We start from the raw sequence: 19,335 nt of genomic DNA, 5'->3' as shown, positions 1-19,335 counted from the left end.
GAGCTTATGAGATTGTGGTGGCGCGTGAGAGTAGGTGTCACGCGACAATTCAGAGAAAGACTGATAAAAATAGTTTTGACATAAGGCTGACATCACAACCTTGAGGGTGGGCAAATAACAAGGCTACTAAAAGACAATTAGGCTAGTTGTGAGAATATGTCTGCCCATTGTGAGCCTGTGAGACGTGTCGGAACTCGGTTTGCCAGGAGACCTTGCAAACTTGCCACAAGTGTCCCAACTATTGTTGGAGGATCGATTGTTTTGCTTGGTATTCTATGTTGGCTTGGGAGATGATCACTAGCTGGGAGTTGCAGTAGATGAACATTGTTGTTGCTCCCAAGTCTCTAATGATGCAAGCTTCGTACTCGACTTGGTTACTTCTTGTAGAGAAATCAAAATGCTGAGATCACTCTATGAGTATGTATGTGCTGCCTCTGAGGATAATTCCCACCCTCCTCCTTTTTTATTGGTGTATCTGTCCACGTGAATGATCCACATGACGTTCTTGTGGTGGTCTTCATCTTCTATTAGTTCTAAGAGGAAATTAGTTAGTACTTGGGCTTTGACCACCTACCTGGGTTCATGTCGAGTGTCGTACTCGGCTTCTCTAGCATGACTAGACCTGTTTTTTCTCAGACCTGCTAATAATGAGATTTGGTACCAATTTGGAAATACATAAAAATTTATGTGAATGATTTAATTCATATGCACGAACTATGTAAAAAGCTTTACACATGCATCTAATCACATTTCTTCATTTTTTTTATTTTCATTATGTATAAATTCAAATTTAATCATCCCCAGTTTTTCACTTTAGTATTGCTTCTTACAACACAACCTACCATTTTTAATGCATCCCTTTCATTTGCTTCACCCATCCTCAAAACTAATCTATTTGGGTATCCACCACAATATCCAAACATATCCTTCACTAGGTCTAATGCTTCAAAATATGATCTAGTGTCGATAACTATATTATGAACGGCATATACGTCTATACCTTTGTAATCAAGGCTTGACTCATGAGTAAACAGCCCCATGTGATGGAATTCAACAGAAAATGAACTCAAAATAAAGGTAAAACATTGATTAATAGAACAGCAATTTCAGCTACTCTAAATAATTAGAGTTTAGGAGACAATGGCATCACCCTACCAAAACCTATGGTCCTTACATGATACCCCATTTAAATACAATAGAAAAAAAAAATCCAATCTACAGTATGATTCCTCTTAACTTGGAACGGTGCCTTAAGATGTAAGAGAACCATATATTGTAAGCACATAAAAGTTTCCACTCTAAATATATTTAACAAAACGTTCCTACACTGCCTGCAGTTTTCACATAGCTGCTCATGTGGGATTGAAATATTTTGATACAAAACCAAGTGAAATGCCAACCTCGGTAGGAAAAAAAAAAGCTTGTGTAAAAAATACGTTACTGAAACAACACAATTCTTCATAGATGTGAAAGACTGGTCTGCTGTCATTGGTGCTGCTCTTGCTACAACATTTGCAGCTGAGGATGCTGTCTTTGAGGTTCTTGATGCCGTGGGGCATGATCCTGGCGCTGCTGCTGCGACGTGTTAACATTCTGATTCGAAGATTGAATCTGCCTACTCGTTCTCCATTTAATAGATTCCATTAGGAGAGAGTTCATACTGATTGAAATCCCAAATCCACTGATTGACGAAAGAATGACCGATAGAATCGCGTTAACATTAAGCTACAAGTAGAAATAGAAGTGTGTTAAGATATATTTATACTTTTGCTCCCAAAGTGACACCTCCATTAAATTGAAATGAAGAAACATGACAAGCACAACATAAAGAGGATAATCTTACTATAGAATAGAATACATGAGCAAGCAGGATGACAAATGCAAACTGGAAGCAAGCATAAGCCCATATGTAACTCCTGCTCACTGCCACCAAGCCACATATGGGATTTAAAATTTAATAGATATATCAATCATTTTTAGCTCGCAGATGCTTACGTTAACAAGAAATCAATAGGTCAAGATTGTGCGTGTTTGGATACAGGTGGAAAACCACGATAAATCCAAAATCACGGAGTACAGCCCCAAAAGCTAAGAGAAGCTACTTCTGTCCACCGTGATTTTGGCTCACCGTAGTTTTCCACTGTGTATCTAAACATATCGTGGCTGTTGCCACATAACATTTGGTAGAAGTTTTAGAGTCTAAGGAACAGGAAAACTACAGGGTACCATATCAGAAACAAAATAACATTTCAACATTTGATCATAACATAATCGATTTTTATGAAATCCTAAATCCAATTAACAAGAATAGAAATTGAGTTTTCCAATGAATAAATAATAATTACTTGCTGTTAACAAATCTGTTTCTTTGAACTAACCAATTTTTACTGTATCCTCATTCCCTAATATAAGTCCTCTCTCTGAATTCTTAGCACATTATTTACCTAGGCATGTCAACCAAACAGTACAGGCTAAACAATCATGCATTATGACAAGTTTGAACAGCATGCCAACCTGTAATTAGACATTCATTGTAAGGTTAAACATAGATTGTACCTTGCTTCCAATTCTATCTAATTTGACTGACATATCTCAAATTTCTACATCCAATTCATTGAAGATATAGTTATGGTTTCATCTAAAGACCCAAATACCATGACTAGATACTTTTAATGGCTAGACAAAATTCTCTGGAGCATTCAATGTAAACAATATCCATGGAAATAAAGCTTACCAGCCAGAAAAGGAAAAGAAAAGGATAAAATCACGGGAACTAAATTTACTGTTTTAATAAGCCAAACAAAAGGAAGCAAGTTTACCCATGGCTGATGCAATCATAGATGAAAGGATTCCTAAAACGCAGGAGAAAGGTAATGAAATGGCAAGAGCGCGAGAGCCCAAATCAGAAACCTGGTACAAACCAATTTCAAAGAATAAAGGTAAAGAAATAATTAACAAGAGGAGTATATAACATTATACTGCACTTTTCATATAAACAACATTAATAAGATGGCCTTCTAGTAACGAAATATTCAAAGAAACATTATCTCATTTTCTCCCAAAAATAAACTCACTTATGAGCAACAAAGTACGGCATGGCATAATTCATTAAAGTGACTTGGATAAAAGTTGCAAAATGGAGAAAAATACCTTCCTAAAATTAGTTAATCATTTGCAATTTTACATATTATTGATAGGTCCACACTGATACATTTTTCATAAATCTTCCAAGTCACATTCATGCCGTCTGTCCCTTTCAAGTATTCTATCTAGTGTTTCTATTTGTTCATTTCATTCTGATTCATCCTATTTATACTCAGCAGCAACAAACAGCACTTGAGACCTTATCTATGAAATTTACTCCACCAACCCTTTCTTTGTCCAATTAGTGAAGCAGACATACATGGGGCCAATTCCAAGCAAGCTAATAATGGAATTGATCATAAAATTAAGAGCAATCTAGTTTTGGGGATTTACATGTCTGACCTTAAAAAATTGTAATCACTTTTCAAAATGTTACGTTCAAAACATATTAATAAAATTATAGTAATGCCAGTAGTTCAAAGGGTCCATATGAAACTATAGCTATGCCAGTTGTTCAATTGTCAGTTCAACCATATAATTTTGAATCAGCTCCCACGTAGTGACTGCCCGCTTCAGATCATTTTATTTATAATATGCAAGTAAAATGGTCTAACATTTTTTGTCATAGTGTTGACAAGGTAAGCCTACCAATAGTTCCTCTAGAAAGCAAAAGTATGCCAGCATGCTGACCAAGACGAGTACTGGTACATCCTGCCAGATCCTGTAGAGTAAACTAAAATTAGAACGACCGTGATTGTCTAGTGATTTGTCACAAGTATGTAGACCTAACAAAGCACTGTCTACTGATAATTGCGAGACATGAGACATTCAAATTCAGAATCTCTAAATCATGGGCATTCTTCTCTTGCAGCAGTACATGCCCTGTACGCGTTGGGTATTCGTAGGTATGCATCGGATACGTATCGAAATAACTTCTCAAACAAAAATTGGGTACTCATTGTGCATATACATAACCAAAACTACATCATTTTGATTTATTGTTAAAATTCAAAACCCCTACTCGTATCACATACATAAACACCCTGTCACCCTACCTGTATCATCAACTTGCATCAACCCATTGTCCCGTTTTTTTTGTTGACTCTCAATGGTCGAAACTTGGATGGAGTGGCCAATGAGGGAGAAGTTATCGGATTCACATCTTCTATCTTGCTTTATGCACAAATTTACACAAGTGATCACTCACACATGCTTAAAGAGTCACTCACTTCTATTGGGCTTGAGATGCCACAACTCTTCAAATGACACACAATTTAGCACACTCTATAATTTCAAGTTTGTTACACAGCCTAGCAGCCAATTACATAAGGATAAGTCATTTTGACTTGTTCTATGAATATTGGGTTTTCCTCCATAGGTTGGAGCAGTTTCTCTTCATTAAATACATTAATTTTTCAAGGTTTGAATGCATAAAGTTAGTTCTGAACAGCCCCAGATCAGACATATGCAATATTAAGACAAGACTTAGTATCAGCATAAAATAAAATAAAGTATGAAACTTGTTGGTCTTTGAACTTATAGTCCTACAAATAAGCACAACAAGAACATTGTAGGTATCTTACATGTTAGTTTCAGAGGGAAATGAAACACAAAGAATGATTAGCACATGACTGGAAACAATTAAACTTACCTGTAGGAAGTAACTTCTCTCTGCTGTGGTACATTCAATGGCTGCCAAGCAACAGTTACAGGATTAGAAATTTTCAAGAGCGTTACTGGAAGGTTTCGGACATCCTGCTTGCAGACATCACAGGTCTTATTTCCTTTGATACTAAACCACTTTACTGCACAGTCTTGGTGAGCAAGTGCAAGCTCACCTTTACAACTGCAATCCATCCTAAGAGTATTCCCTCCTTCCCCAAGCTCTACAAAACAAATCCTACAGACTGCTTCTTCCTCAGGAATATCCTCAGAAGCATCTTCAATGACTGGAAAGGAAACAAAGTGACAAAACGCATAAAGAGGAGAAGGAATATGAGATTGGGGCTAACAAGATAACCAAGGACAATGATATAGTAAGTAAACTTTTAAGCAAAAAAATTACTAAGTATATTATTTCTGAAGTTCAAAGTAGTTATCATTGATAATGCAAATATAAAGACAACAAAATAATGTAAGATAAAAATAAAATGGTTTCATTATGATGCACCAGTTTTACACTGACATCCAATCATATAACGGTATGTAGGAGAAACAATTACCTTCATTTTTAATTTTAATTAAAATAAAAATGTATTTACTGATTTGGCGGAAATCAATTGGAAGTCTATCTAAAGAAAATTTACACTGACAGTATACAAACCTTGAATCCAAAATAAAAAGAAAGACACTATACAATGTTTTAATCAGTGAGTTATTAGAGTAAGCATTAGATTGATATTTTCTGATATTGTAATTAAATTTGTATTAGGACAAGATTAATAAAATCTGATTCTGAATCAGATTATAGGAGATAGATTTTAGTACTGATTGAGTTGGTTTTTCCTTCCTTACATTGGTCTGGGCTGATTATGACAGCCCTATATAAATTTTATTGAAGCTTTTCTTAGATGAAGTGATAACTCATCTCAATATATTTACTTTTTTCATAAAGACATGATTTCATGAAATATGTATGACAGCCTGGTTATTACACCACAATTTTACTGTGGATGCGCTCTCAAATCCCATCTTGCCCAAGAAATGATCTACCCACATAAGTTAACAAATAGTTTGAATCATAGCCTAGTATTCAGCATTTCAACTTGTAACTTGATCATGCCACCACATTTTAGTTCTTACTTTTCCACGATAAACACAATATGCTGTGAATAGTTGATCCATAGGGAACCCCGCCTAATTAGCATCTGAAAAAGCCTCCACCTGCATGTGTCCATGATCCTTGTATAATACACTTTCCCAGAGCTTTCTTCAAATACTTAACAATGTTTGATTAATGCTTCCCTATGTGTGTCAATTGGGAAGGACATAAACTGACTTTCTTCATGGTTTGGTCTAATTTTCTTAATACATGTTTTATTTTAATTAAAACTTGCTTTACAATATAACGAAAGAAAATATGATCCATAGCATACTCGTCTTTGCTTACGTATAACTTTAACTTACAATCAGAACTTAAGTTTATAAGAAGGCACAACAACAAACTTACGGCTTGCAAAAGGCTCTAGGGGGGGATGCTAATAGGTTAAGGATGTCCTTCAAAACATTGGGGATTACTTTTAGCACCAGTATGGTTCTACCACACCATCCAATTATGCTTCGGTAAATTAATTTCCAGAACGAGTGGGGAGGTGTTGGTTGAAAAAAGGGTGGTGCTAAAAAGATACCATCCAAAAAATTTATGTACTTTGAAGCCATCCCTAATTTATAGATCCAATTAAGCTAGGTGTAACAAAATACAAAGAATAGTTTCACTGCCTTGATGACAAGGACAGAAAATGAGGTGATAAATAATAACTTCTATCTTATCTTTCCTCTTCAGAGTCTTTTAAACAATGCATTCTCATTGTGACCTTTTATGTATGGTTCAGTGCCTGATATTAAAAAATTGTTGCGTGCCAAAACAACTGACAGTTTCTGATTAACCATATTCTTTGATCAAGAAATTTAAACGAGATACGTTGAAGAAAGTAATTTATGTCCCCTATATAATGAAGAGTGACTTACCAATATCTGAAACTGAAGTATTGTGACTTGAAATGTCATCAATAGTTGGTAGATTTGGTCTAGCTGAAATTACACGAATCAGGCGCCTAGAATCTGTAGGCTTTGAAATAGTGGTTTGAACATTAACCGGAACTGAAAATGATCGAGTCATATGTTGATTAACTTTCATTTTCTGTACAAAACGAAAACATTAATTAATGTTGCATATTTTAAGAATCACAAGTCATTTTCATATAAAAAGAAATGCAGAAAAACAGTGACTTCCATAGATGCAGTGATCACGAATCAAGAATGAACAGCAGAAACCTACACTAAAATCAGAATCACTCCTTGGATGTCTTCCATCTACATTCTCTCCACCTGAATTTTCACTTGGAGTAACCGGCAACGAATGTGCTGCTTTTGTTGATGCAGGGAACACAACCTTGTTAAGAGAAAGGGACCTTGAAGTTGAAGGCTTATGATCCAGAGCACCGCCATCTGATGGCAAAGTGTCAGGAACAATAAGAACTTTCCTTTCACAATCTTGTGAACTAGTTTTCGCCCGAAAGCTCCTCGCCGAAAGTAAATTTCTCATAGAGGACTTGACTTTTGCAGAATTTGGCCTTGGGGGAAGTCCTCTAGTGGAACCTGGACTTGACAATGTGGGACCATCTGTCCTAGTAAAAGAAGATAATGCACTTTCTATTGACCTTGCTGGTATTTGCAGAGAAGACAGACTAGGTTTTCTGGACTGAGCAATCAAGGAGGTTTGGTCATCTTCTCCATTTCCACCACATGTCTAAGAAACCATCAAAGCAAGTTCATTGGAATTTGGTAGGAAAAAAAACACAAAAAAACTGGAAAAAAAAATGTAAAAGGACAACTTTTTTTCTCCATAGAGAGAGAAAACAAATAAAAAAGTGAACTTCCTGTTTACCCAGATGCTAAAAGATTGAAATTTTCATAATCTTCAACCCTGTTGCTCAGACAAAATGGAAACTCATTTGATCTGAAGAAAAACCATGCTACAGCCAAAAGGGTTGCAGCACAGCATTGAGATTTTACCTGGTGATGAAGAAGAGCAAGATCTGCAGACACCATTGAACTAGAAGCATCATTTTGAACTTCAGCACCTGCCTTGTCCATCAAAGCCAGATTAAGATAATATCAAGAATAAGATTGAGACAAAAATGGCCAACACTGAGCTAAGCTTAGACAGCATCGATCAAAGAGAATGACAATATTGTTATTAGTAAAGAGAAGAGAAGAGGAAAGGGAAATGATGGTAACAGTGCTTTAATAAATGAAGCTGGCAATATTATTTTAAAAATTGTGGTGACCATTATCATCACCCGCCAACTTGCTTCGACCATTATTCTCTAGTATTCCTTTTTTTCTCCTTTTGGTCAATTCTAGTATTCCCTTATATGTTGTCCACTATTGCCACTATCACCAATTTGACCAAAAAAAAAATCAATTGTAAACGAAATTGATGACGGTATTTAGTTTATTTTCTTCAAGGGAAATTGTTTTTTTTTAAGAAAAAGTTTGGACGTGATAATTAAGTGATCTAATCTTTCCGATGTACAAAAAAAGATAATTAAGTTATGTGAATCAAGGATTGAAATAAGTTAATTCAAGCTCTTAAAAGATGTATTGTAAGTTTCTACAACACCAATTACATGAGCAAGGCTAGAGGATTAAAGAAGCATTAAATGAACTTGTTCAAACCCAAATGATGACCATAACGTGATTGACCTCAAATTCTAATTAAAGAGAACTTTGTTTAACTCAAGTGTTTTAAACAAGCCCATTCAGTGCTTTTTTTAATCCTTTTTGGCCCTTGCTCTTGTAATTTGTTTACTAGAAACTTATAATGCATTCTTCAATAGCTTGAATTAGCTTGTTCAAATCCTTGATTCACACAACTTCCCATGATCTCATCAGCAAGCTAGACAAGTTTGAATCCCGAGAAAGACATTTGTTTTGAGAGACATGTAACTGTTTCCTGAATGGGTGGAGACATCTGTCAAAGAAAAAACCCCTAAAAGCGTGTTTGTGAACTCAAAATGTCATATAATATTTAGTTACTCACAAGAACTCTTTTAGTTTTACTTCAATGCTAGTTTTTTTTTTATCTCACAATGGACCCCACATATTTAAGTTTTTTATATGTAACTAATTTGATTGAAATTAAACAATAGAAGAAAGCATAAATTAAACTAAAATTAAGAAATATTCATTCACAAATTTTAAATTTAGCACTCGATGCTCTCATGGATGTGAGGATGTGTTGCATTGTCTACATGAGTGTCCGCACTCGCGTGAATTGTGGGGACGGTTAGGAGCTCGGTCTTGGAGTCAATTTTGGACAATCTACCTCGTGGCTTGGGTGACGCAGCAAGGAAAGGTGTCCATGGCGTGCACTTCGTGGCGGGGTTGTGGAGTGTGTGGTGTTGGCGTTTGATGAGAATCCTTGGACAGTTGAGCAGGCATGGCGTCATCTTTGCCATGTGCACGACGAGCTGGTAAGGGTGTTCGATCCTGAACATTGCGTGGATGGTGCTAGGATGCTTGGGCACCGCTGGTTTCCACCGTCGGCTAATTTCGTGAAGCTTAATTGTGATGGCAGTTATCGGGATGGGACGAATAGCATGGGGGTTAGTGGGTTGATTCATGATAGGGAGGGAAACTTCTTGATGGGTTTCTACGGGTCTAAGGGAGTGAGTACACTGTTCTTGGCTGAAGCCTTGGTGATGCGCCATGGTCTCTGTATCACTTGGAGTCGTGGCTATAAAAATGTGATATGTGAATCTGATTGTAGGGACTTGGTCGAGATTATTGCTGGGATCGGGTGCCCTTTCATGCGGACAAGGTGGTGCTTCGCGATATTAGAGATTTGCTTGATAGACAGTGGCAGATTTGTGTGGCTTGGGTTCATCGTGCTGGTAATACAACGACTGATTGTTTAGCAAAGCGGGGCTCTCAGATGGTGGCGTCTAGTCTGACCATTTTTAATGGCCCGAATGGGGTGCTAGAGACCTTCCTTTTGAAGGATTTATTAGCGGTTCCTTAGTTTTTTCTGTTTGTTTGTTAGTTTTCCGAAGGAAAAAAAAAAATAGCTCAAAATAAACAAGGGTAATAGTGGCAATTATGCACAAATTAAACATCCTCTGCTTCTCTCACGTCACGTGTCTATCGATGTTGCTGCAACAATTTTGAATAACTAGCAAAGAGTACCCCTTTATAGATGACAACAGACAAATTAGAAAGAAAAAAAAGAGAGAAGAAAACAGGGTCGAGAGCACGAGCAACTCTGAAGGAGTGCGAAGTGCGAACGACTGACATACGGCGAGTGATGGGGGTATGCTATCTCTGTTGAAAACAACCTGATGCTTCGCCACAGCAAGATGATGCTTCTGTCCTCGTTACTCAGAAGAATCCCAAGGCAAATGGGTTCTCTACGAGCTATGTGCTCACGCCAAGAGGACCCAGAAATGAAAGACTTACTGGATTACATTGACTCCCTCAAAAATTATGAGAAGTCCGGTGTCCCTACTGGGGCAGGCACCGATTCCGATGATGGATTCGATCTTCGTAGAATGACACGCCTTATGGACCATTTTGGCAATCCTCACTCCAAATTCAAGGTCTCACTTCTCTCTCTCACTCACACACACACACACACACATTGCTCTCAACATTAGTGTTTCGTTTTCAGTTCACACGCGTTCCAAGACAGTTTTAATTGAAAAACACGAATTCTAATGTGCGAATGTGAAAGTAACTTATAGGTTCTATTGAGTTGAAAGTGCTTTCGAGTTGATCTCAACTGAAATCCAAACACTAATGTTTCCTATACATGCATTTTTAGAAGGGAAAGTGAGTGTGAATGAATATATTGAACTTCAAATAACACAAACTAACAGGTTTTTCACAAGGGTCCCATGCATTTTTAGTGGTTACTCTCAATTTTATGCAGTTGAAGTAAGTAATAATAATTATTTTGATTGCTGGATCACTCCATTTGTAGGCAGTTCATATTGCTGGGACCAAGGGGAAAGGGTCAACAGCTGCTTTTATATCAAATATTTTGAGGACTGAAGGTTATTCTGTTGGTTGTTATACTAGGTGAAGTTTCTTTGTCAGTAACATAGGTTGTCGCCTTGTCGGTTACTTACTGGAGCACATTGCATTTTCATTTTCAGCCGTAGCTTCTTTACGATTTATACCATTATTGCTGCTGACAGACTTTATTTTTCTTAATCAGTCCGCATATCCAGACTATCAGGGAACGCATTTTGCTAGGAAGATCTGGCGATCCTGTCTCCGCAAAATTATTGAATGGACTATTTCATAGGATAAAGCAGGATCTTGACCAAGCAATTAAAAAGGAAAATGGTTGCATAAGCCATTTTGAGGTATTAAAGTATAGAGTCTTGTCAATTTTTTAATATCATCGAGAAATTGTCATGTTTGCTGAAGTTAATGTTTCACTTTTTTGATACTTTTTCTTACATCTTCATAGCATTCTACATAAATCGAGGTGGATGTCTCATATATGCTTATTTGTTTACTCTGTAGTCTGTTGTCCTGTATGGCTATTTAATATGTAAGAAGTTATGTATCATTGTATCTCACCAACTAATGTGTTTGGCAAGTTAAATCACTTATGGAGCTGTTTCAGGTTTTCACTGCTATGGCATTCATCCTATTTGCTGAGGAGAACGTTGACATTGCGGTTATTGAGGTTAGTTATCGATTTCACTTCATCCGTAGTGGTTGTTATTAGTATTGGCCTGATAGGAACCTGAACTGGCCGTGAAGGCAAAAATGGGAAGAAATAGAGGGTAAGAAGTCATGAAGAAAGATGAAGTAGAAAGACTGTTACTTCTGTTATGTAGAGATACACAGATAGAATTCCCTTACGAAGTATGACCCTTTACACCTGTATAACTCAGTTACCTAGCAATTATCCAACCTCTCCCTATCCTGTACAACTCCAGCTATTTAAACTCTAATTCCTCACTTGTACTGCTGTTATTAATTGTGTTACTGTTAACTGACTTACAAGTCATCCTATTGTTTATTCCGTTTTTTATGCACCTTCCATATTTTGTTGCCAAGGCTTGTGGTAAACTGGGTCTTTTCTTATTTGCAATTAAATCCAATAATTTCAAGATGGCCATACTGATAGCATATATTTTTATTAAATTCTACAGGCTGGGTTAGGAGGAGCACGGGATGCAACAAATATTATATCAAGCTCTGGACTTGCCGCAGCTGTCATAACCACTGTAGGTGAGGAACATTTGGCAGCTCTTGGGGGTTCTTTGGAAACTATTGCAATGGCAAAAGCAGGAATCATAAAACAAGGCTGCCCGGTTAGGTGTTTCTCTTTATAGATCTCATTTGAATTTATTGTGTGTAGAAAGACACGTTTTAGTATGATCTAAGTTTTGCATTCGGTTTTGGACTCTTCGAAGATTATTCTGAAGTTGATTAAGGATTTCATCTCTGTCAGGGTTCTAAATATTAGGGGTCTAGTTTATTTGATTAAGTCTATCTTTATCTGTTAGTTAGTTAAGTCTATCTTTTAGTCTGTTTTTTTTAAGTTGGGCCTTTGTTGGGCCAGTGTTATTTGCTTAGGAGAGTTAGCTTATTATAAATAGGAGCACTCTCCTTAGGTACAGTCATGTAAGTGTTGATTTGTGATAGGTTTTTACCTTTGTAAGAGATTTTCCCTTGTAAAGAAGGTTCTTCTTCTTTGGTTACTTTTTCTTCATAATAAAATCAGTTTTATATAAAAATTACTCTTTTATCCCTACCTTTCTTCGGCTGTTTGGCTGTTAGGATTTTCGGATCCTAACAATCTCTTATTCCATGAATCCTTGTTCCACTCCCTCAACCAATGTCACCCTGGATAGGCAATGAACTAAGGAGGTTTGGTTCCTGGCCTGCCATAGAAAATTTGAAATAGAGTGAAATCTGCAGCACTAGAAAATGAAGTATCATTCAAGAACTAAGCCTGCAGAATTTCTCATAAATATCTTCCACTTTGTTGTTCTGGTAAGAGTGGTAAAATCCTATTAATCGGGGTCCTAACAATTACCTTTATTCTCAAGAACTATCATAACTTTTGCTTATATAAAACTAGCTTATGTTATAACAGACCGGCCAAATAAGTGTGAAATTTTGCCTGTTGTAGTGCTGTGACAGCTATAAAATAACTTTTTTGTTGGTTGAAGATGTCGCTTCTTCTATTGTTTGAAGTTGCATTTATCAAACAAAAATAAGGACTTTGTTCTTGCCCCCCCCCCCCCTGACGGATTGGGATACATAACTTTGTTTTTTAATATTACTCTTACAGTGTCCATTTATCATTTCATTTTTGCTGACTATGATATGCATTTCAGTTGGTGTTGGGTGGACCATTTCTCCCTCATATTGAGCGCATTATTCAGGATAAAGCAATAACCTTGGATTCACCTGTAGTGTCAGCATGTGATACTGGGAATAGGTGTCATATAAAAAGTTTCAGCATACACAATGGCAGGCCTTGTCAAATTTGTGATATAGAGATACAAATTATGAAAAACTTGAAACTGGTAAGAACTTGTATTCAGTAGCTTTTGGTGTTTGCCTAGTTACTGCACTGTTAAGCACATACCTTGGTGGCACAACTTGTTCCTACTTGTCGACACTGTTTGCTTGGGATGCATCTTATAAGCCATGGTGTCTATACTTGTTGCTTTGTTTGTAATTTTATCTCATGCCTTATGTTGTATCACACGTCTCAATGTCTTAAAAGAAATACACCTGATTTCTCTACTTGTGCTATTTTATCAGGTTTTCTATCTACATTTTCATTGTTGGCCATGGAAAAGTTTTATGTGCAACTTATTAGTATAGCTTTTCATGTAGTCTAGTAAGTTACTTGATGTGAAGCTACAAATGCCTGGAGATCACCAGCTTCAAAATGCTGCAACTGCTACATGTGTGGCACTCTGTCTTCGCAACTTAGGTACGACTTTTCTACCTTCTGCTTGACTTAATCCTGAACATGTGTTTTTTCTTATCTTAGTTGAATTAAATATATTCCTACTCTAATTCGGAGGTTTCTTGGGCTCCAGAATCCAGATGTGTGGATCACATTGTGGATTTTCATGAAAGTTAAAGGCCTTCTTCCCTGCCTAATCTTTTACTAAACAACACTTAAGTATGATGTGATATAACAATTCTTGCATTTGGTGCAAACATGTATCAAGTTCTTTTAACTACTCTACTTTAGTCATTTGATAGCTGCCCCCTGGGTCCATTCTCTTTGTCATTACGATCATGACAAATTAAATCAAAGCCTTTGTTTTGTTTGATGTTGATTATCTCTCTCTATTTTGTTTTTTGTTTTGGTACTGACTAACTTCACTTTCTCCTTGTTTATGGGATGATTAGGATGGAGAATTTCTGATGAATCTATTAGGTCTGGTTTAGAGCATACATATCTCGTTGGAAGGAGTCAATTCCTAACCTCTGAAGAAGCTGAGGTATTAGGACTTGCCGGAATAACAGTACTTCTTGATGGAGGTAGACTGCTCTGACTTACTTAATTCGCATGGGATTAACTGGTGACTTGAATTTTGTTAAAGAGAATTGGGGTACATTTATTCGGGAAAATTTTCTGAGAAAAAAAATAGACATGAAATTTGGACAATTTTCTGTTCCAGAGTGGACACATCCTTAATATTTCACGTGGTCGTGTCGTGTTTGACAATTTATGTGTATATAGTTTTACTTATAGTTTATAATGTGGAAAGAACAAATAGTTTTCTAGCTTGGTGCCACAAATATGTTAGAACCAAAGTTCTGATTAGTTGTGTGAATATATGCTGTAGCTCACACCAAAGAATCAGCCAAAGCACTGATAAATACAATAAGGATGGCATTTCCCAAGGCTCGGTTTGCTTTTGTTGTTGCAATGGCAAATGACAAAGACCATGTCGGTTTTGCTAGAGAGGTTCTCTCAGGTAAAGTATGTTTAGTCTGATATTGTAAACTTAATTTAATTAAACTATCATGTTAAAATAGAATTTCACCAAGTGGGGAACATGAGAAAGTGACAGCCAGTCTTTTAATATGAGAAAGTTCTTTGGTTGAGAGCTTAGAATATCAAGTTGGTGTGATTCCTTCAGACCTCTAATTTCTGCCTGCCTATAATGCCATTGTTGGTGAAAGGACTTATTTAATAACTAAAAGGATTTTGTGACATAAAATTTTCGAATAATTGCTGGTTATCAATGCTGTTTCAAGTTGTTGATCTTGAGTCTTGCATAATATTCTTTTTTGTTACAATGAGGGGTCAGGCCCCAGTCTTACATAATATTCTAAATGTAGGATTTAACTCTTCAAAAGTAATGGTTACGTTTAAAAGAGCAAAAAATGTGAAGCTACAGCTATTGATTTTCAAAAATTAAACAATTTGTAATAAAGTATATACACATATATCAAATCAAGAAGTTGTAAATTCATTTAATTAATTTTTCATTTAATTATAATTTCATACTTTTTTAAGTGTGTCTCACTTTGAAGGAGCCAAGTTCTTAATGCAATGTGTAGTTAAGCCTATAAAACTCTTACTGTGAAGTGACTTGTCTACATATGCTACTGCATTTGTTCAGGTGTTCATGCGGAGACTGTTCTTTTAACCGAAGCTAATATTGCTGGAGATGTAACTAGAACAACTCCAGCTTCTTCGTTGAGAGATTCCTGGATTAAAGCTTCTGAAGAGCTAGGCATTGGGATTTGTCACGAAGGATTGGAAGAGTACAGTGAATTATTAAAGGAAAAGGAACAGTCAGTAAGCTCTGAAAGCAATTTAGGTGATGATGGTAAGACCATGTTGGTTACCGAGTCGTCTTTAAAGGGTTGTTTGAGAACTGCAAATAAGATTCTAACCAGAAGAGGGGATGAAAAGGGTGTTGTTGTCATTACCGGATCTCTGCATATTGTGTCGTCGGTCTTAGCTTCTATCACTGGTTAATGGCTTTTCATAGTGAAGCTACTGAAACGGGATTTCCTGGCAATAATAAACCAAGTGGAATCTGGATGGGTTTACATCAACATTTACACAGCATTGTTTCTATGCTCTACTGAATAAACTATAATCTCAATGCTGGAATTTTGGATGTACATTCAACCGCAAGATATAAGCGGTGCAAATGAGCTACTCCTTCCGTTCTTAAATAACTGACACTATTTTTAACTGAATTTTATTCCTAATTATCTGCCACTTTACAAAATTCAAGAGAGCATTAACTATATTATACCAATTGTATCCTTCATTTATTGGTGGTAGGAAAATTGAAAAGTTAGAATTAATAAGAGAGATAAAAGATATAATAGGAAATTAGATAGTAGTAGTTTTAATAAAACAAGAACATTAATTATTATTTATTAATACTTGTGCTACAACCTTAAAGTGTTAGTTATTTAGGAACGGAGGGAGTGTTATCTTTATTCATTAAGGGGATTAAAATCGGGATGTAGCTATTAATGCACAAGGTTTATCGAACTGTATCTAAGTTTTATCATTTTTCAAGAACAATAATAAGCTTGACTATCCACTTTCTTAATTCATTACTATGATACTTTTTCCTCTTTTTTTTTACCCGGCCATGTGGTGTTTAAATTGAAGAACAGTGAAAACAGTTGTGTATAGTATGATCTAAATTTTGTCCTTTTTCGAACAGAATCTTCCATTACATTCACACCTTTGAGTTGACTAAAGTAAATAATAATACAAATAGAAACCACCGTGAAAAAAGTATTAGAAGAGAAAAAGCACCATAAATACTCATCACAACACACACCATTCTTTCCCTCTTACTCTTCCCAAATAAGAAAAGTCCTCCCTCATTCATTTTCTTTCTTCTTCTCCTTCTTGTACGCCCACTGGCCATGATCCAAACCATGTCTAACCCAAATGACTGGCTCCAATTCTATCACCAAAATCTCCCTAATCAAACCCTCACACCTTCATTCTCTGAATCCACTACTGTCACCACCACTACCGCTACCGCCGCCGCCACGATGAATTCAAGCCCACCAACATCCAGCACCAACTTGGGCCCGGACGGCCGCGTGTCGAAGCCTACACGGCGGCGATCCCGGGCTTCACGACGAAACCCGACAACTTTACTCAACACAGACACCACAAACTTCCGTGCCATGGTGCAACAGTTCACTGGAGGTCCAGCCGCACCCTTTGCACCATCATCAACGGGCTTGCCTAACCTAATGGGCTTCGGCCTCGTCCCACGTCCAGTTCCTCCTCCTCCTCTGAACCCAACTATGTTCCATCTTCAGCAGCTTCAACAACAACAACAACAACAGCAAAATCTGTATCAGCCGCAAAACCAACACTACAACATGTATCGTGCTAGGACCACACAAGGTGGAGACGACACGTTTATGAGCAATCCCAGACCCTCAAACAGTGGTGGTGTTGCTGATGTTCATGAACATCATGATCATGAACACGGAGGAGGAGAAGGAGGTTTATTTCCAAGCACTTCCTCTTGAGAAAGCAAAAGTGTTACCTAGCGTCCTTTTAAAACTCTTTCATGTTTGAAATTCATATGAATCCGGCTAAACTGGAAACTAGAGCCTTACTTGGTGCAGACATGAATTTCAACTGGTAAATGATAAATTGTTGAAAAGAGTGTCAAACCACCTCATCAAGATCATTCTCCGGTAGGAACACGGGTAGCTGTTGTCTTTGGTGTCCGCATGCTGAGGCCTGAAAGTGACGTAAAGCAGACAAATTAGGTGCTAACTTGGGCAGAATTGTTGACCAACCAATGCAGAATAATATATATAGTGTACCATTTCATTTTCTATAATTCTAGTGGTCTTTTTTCTTAATACTATACTCTTTCTTTTTCTTTTTGTTTCTGTAATAATTATTGGGCTATTCTAGGGTTGAAACGGGCTATGCTTCTAGATCCATTGTTATAGGCGTAGCTAACACGTTATGTTTATTATTTTGTTATTACACCTTTCTTTCAATCACTTGATTTCTGAATTTGTTTTTTTTTTTCTTTTAAAAAAAAAACTAAGTATCATCAATCTATTGAGACAATCTTATTTGGCTAGATTTTTGTGATGATTTTTATTAAATAATACGAAAAAAAAGTTAACTATCTAATTGATCATTGTGTTTGTCGCTTACTTCAATTTTCGTCCCTAATTGAAAAAAAAAACTTTTCTTTTTATCTCTACTTTTAGGAAAATATTAGCTTTGGTCCTAGCCTGAGGTAGAGAGGTGAGGTGACCTTGCTTAGTGGCATGTCAGAGCTAACTTGACACACCACGTGTAATGTTTTTATTAATATTTGGGATAATGATTAAATTAGTCTCTGAGTTTGTAACTGAGTTTAATTTTAGTCTTTCTGAGAAAAAATGACGTTTAGTGGCGGTAATTTTTACAATTATTGGCGGTTTTTGAAATTGCTTGTGGGTATTGGGCGGGTTGGGTACTATAGTATATTCATACCGCACTCATGTCTACTACGTACTTTTTACGAGTATTTACCCATAACCAACCTCATACTCACATAGCGGGTTTTACCCTACCCTTTATAGGTATTTTTAGCAGGGGAATTGTTATTCAAACCCCCCACAGCTATTCAGACCCCTCAAAATTGGTGAATTATCCAAAATGCCCCTGTTTAAAAAAAACTTCCCAATTTCTCCACTAACTCCCCCCCCCCCTCACTTCTCCCACTTCTTCAAACTTCTGAAACCTTCCCCCCCTCCCCCAAACACATTTCACTCATTTAAATCTTCCTCATTCAAAATCTCCCTCGCTCTCTCACGCATCCTCCTCCACTGCCTCCGCCATCGGTTTCGCCAGCGACACCGCAACCGAGTGGAGTCGCCGCCACCCCCATCGCCACCTTCTGCTGCCAGCCACCCAAGATTCTTCCTGAAACCCATGTTCGTTACGCGACCCGACCCATTATGTTATGGTTTTTATCACACTTTGTAGATGCGTCTGTGTCGCAGCTTGAAGGTGCGTGTTCAGAATACACGCACCTTAAGGGTGCGCTTGATACGCACCTTAAAGGTGCGACCAAGACGCACCCTGAGAGTTTTACCGGTTGTTGACTCATGGTCAATGGCCGGTGCGTTTTTAATGCACTCTAAAAGTGCGTCACCAACGCACTCTCAGTGTGCGTTCGTGTCGCACTCGGAACATGAGGTTCAAACTGCGACTGTTACGCAATTTAAAGGTGCATTCGAAAGGGGTAATTTCGGGTTTCAGAAAATTCCTTCGGTTTGAATAGTTGTGGGGGGTCTGAATGACAATTCCCTTTTAGCAGGTACATAATGATCTGAGACTCATTGTCATCCCTATAAATAGATAATAAATGAAGCAAAAATGAGGATTTTGAGCTTGAAAGTCAAACAGTAAAATGAAAGTAGAGGAGTCTTTTCTAATCCACTATTGATCATGTTATGATAGGTATTTTTTAGGTTTAATTTCATGTTGTTCCTGCAATAACACAGACAAAAGTGGAGAAA

The 19,335-nt window shown here is 37.0% G+C and overlaps 3 protein-coding genes across 4 annotated transcripts; 2 read left to right on the top strand and 1 right to left on the bottom strand.

Annotated features, from left to right (window-relative positions):
- Positions 1 to 1,061: 1,061 nt before the first annotated feature.
- On the bottom strand, positions 1,062 to 8,065 carry LOC130726592 (uncharacterized). Of its 2 annotated transcripts, XM_057577895.1 has the most exons (8): positions 7,819 to 8,064; positions 7,082 to 7,552; positions 6,772 to 6,943; positions 4,736 to 5,033; positions 3,733 to 3,805; positions 2,820 to 2,910; positions 1,844 to 1,923; positions 1,062 to 1,725 (listed from the first exon to the last, which is right to left on the bottom strand). In XM_057577895.1, the coding sequence occupies exons 1-8, from the start codon at positions 7,897 to 7,899 to the stop codon at positions 1,504 to 1,506; spliced, it is 1,488 nt and encodes a 495-aa protein (XP_057433878.1). In that variant the 5' UTR covers positions 7,900 to 8,064; the 3' UTR covers positions 1,062 to 1,503. The 2 variants fall into 2 exon arrangements, with proteins under 2 accessions (XP_057433878.1, XP_057433879.1); XM_057577896.1 differs by lacking the exon at positions 1,844 to 1,923 and having other exon boundaries at positions 1,585 to 1,725; positions 7,819 to 8,065.
- A 1,947-nt stretch (positions 8,066 to 10,012) lies between these two features.
- Positions 10,013 to 16,054, top strand: LOC130726590 (dihydrofolate synthetase). Its single transcript, XM_057577893.1, has 10 exons — positions 10,013 to 10,403; positions 10,787 to 10,884; positions 11,024 to 11,174; positions 11,441 to 11,503; positions 11,976 to 12,137; positions 13,170 to 13,361; positions 13,678 to 13,777; positions 14,206 to 14,337; positions 14,646 to 14,777; positions 15,429 to 16,054. The coding sequence occupies exons 1-10, from the start codon at positions 10,146 to 10,148 to the stop codon at positions 15,788 to 15,790; spliced, it is 1,650 nt and encodes a 549-aa protein (XP_057433876.1). The 5' UTR covers positions 10,013 to 10,145; the 3' UTR covers positions 15,791 to 16,054.
- A 413-nt stretch (positions 16,055 to 16,467) lies between these two features.
- On the top strand, positions 16,468 to 17,820 carry LOC130726591 (VQ motif-containing protein 22-like). Its single transcript, XM_057577894.1, has one exon. It carries the CDS (start codon positions 16,708 to 16,710, stop codon positions 17,329 to 17,331), a length of 624 nt encoding a protein of 207 aa, XP_057433877.1. The 5' UTR covers positions 16,468 to 16,707; the 3' UTR covers positions 17,332 to 17,820.
- The last annotated feature ends 1,515 nt before the right edge of the window (positions 17,821 to 19,335 follow it).

Source organism: Lotus japonicus, chromosome 6 (genome assembly GCF_012489685.1).
Source record: "Lotus japonicus ecotype B-129 chromosome 6, LjGifu_v1.2".
Lineage (NCBI taxonomy): Eukaryota > Viridiplantae > Streptophyta > Magnoliopsida > Fabales > Fabaceae > Lotus > Lotus japonicus.
This window is presented reverse-complemented; position numbering and strand designations above follow the sequence as displayed.

Bases quoted from the DNA above. Each gene is read 5' to 3' on its own strand.
- LOC130726592 (XM_057577895.1), bottom strand. From the start codon at position 7,899: ATGGACAAGGCAGGTGCTGAAGTTCAAAATGATGCTTCTAGTTCAATG. The intron at 7,553-7,818 runs GTAAAATCTCAA...ATGGTTTCTTAG, and splicing joins TTGCTCTTCTTCATCACCAG to ACATGTGGTGGAAATGGAGA. The intron at 3,806-4,735 runs GTAAGTTTAATT...TTTACTCTACAG, and splicing joins AGAGAAGTTACTTCCTACAG to GATCTGGCAGGATGTACCAG.
- LOC130726590 (XM_057577893.1), top strand. From the start codon at position 10,146: ATGCTTCGCCACAGCAAGATGATGCTTCTGTCCTCGTTACTCAGAAGA. The intron at 10,885-11,023 runs GTGAAGTTTCTT...TTTCTTAATCAG, and splicing joins TCTGTTGGTTGTTATACTAG to TCCGCATATCCAGACTATCA. The intron at 14,778-15,428 runs GTAAAGTATGTT...GCATTTGTTCAG, and splicing joins TGCTAGAGAGGTTCTCTCAG to GTGTTCATGCGGAGACTGTT.
- LOC130726591 (XM_057577894.1), top strand. From the start codon at position 16,708: ATGATCCAAACCATGTCTAACCCAAATGACTGGCTCCAATTCTATCAC.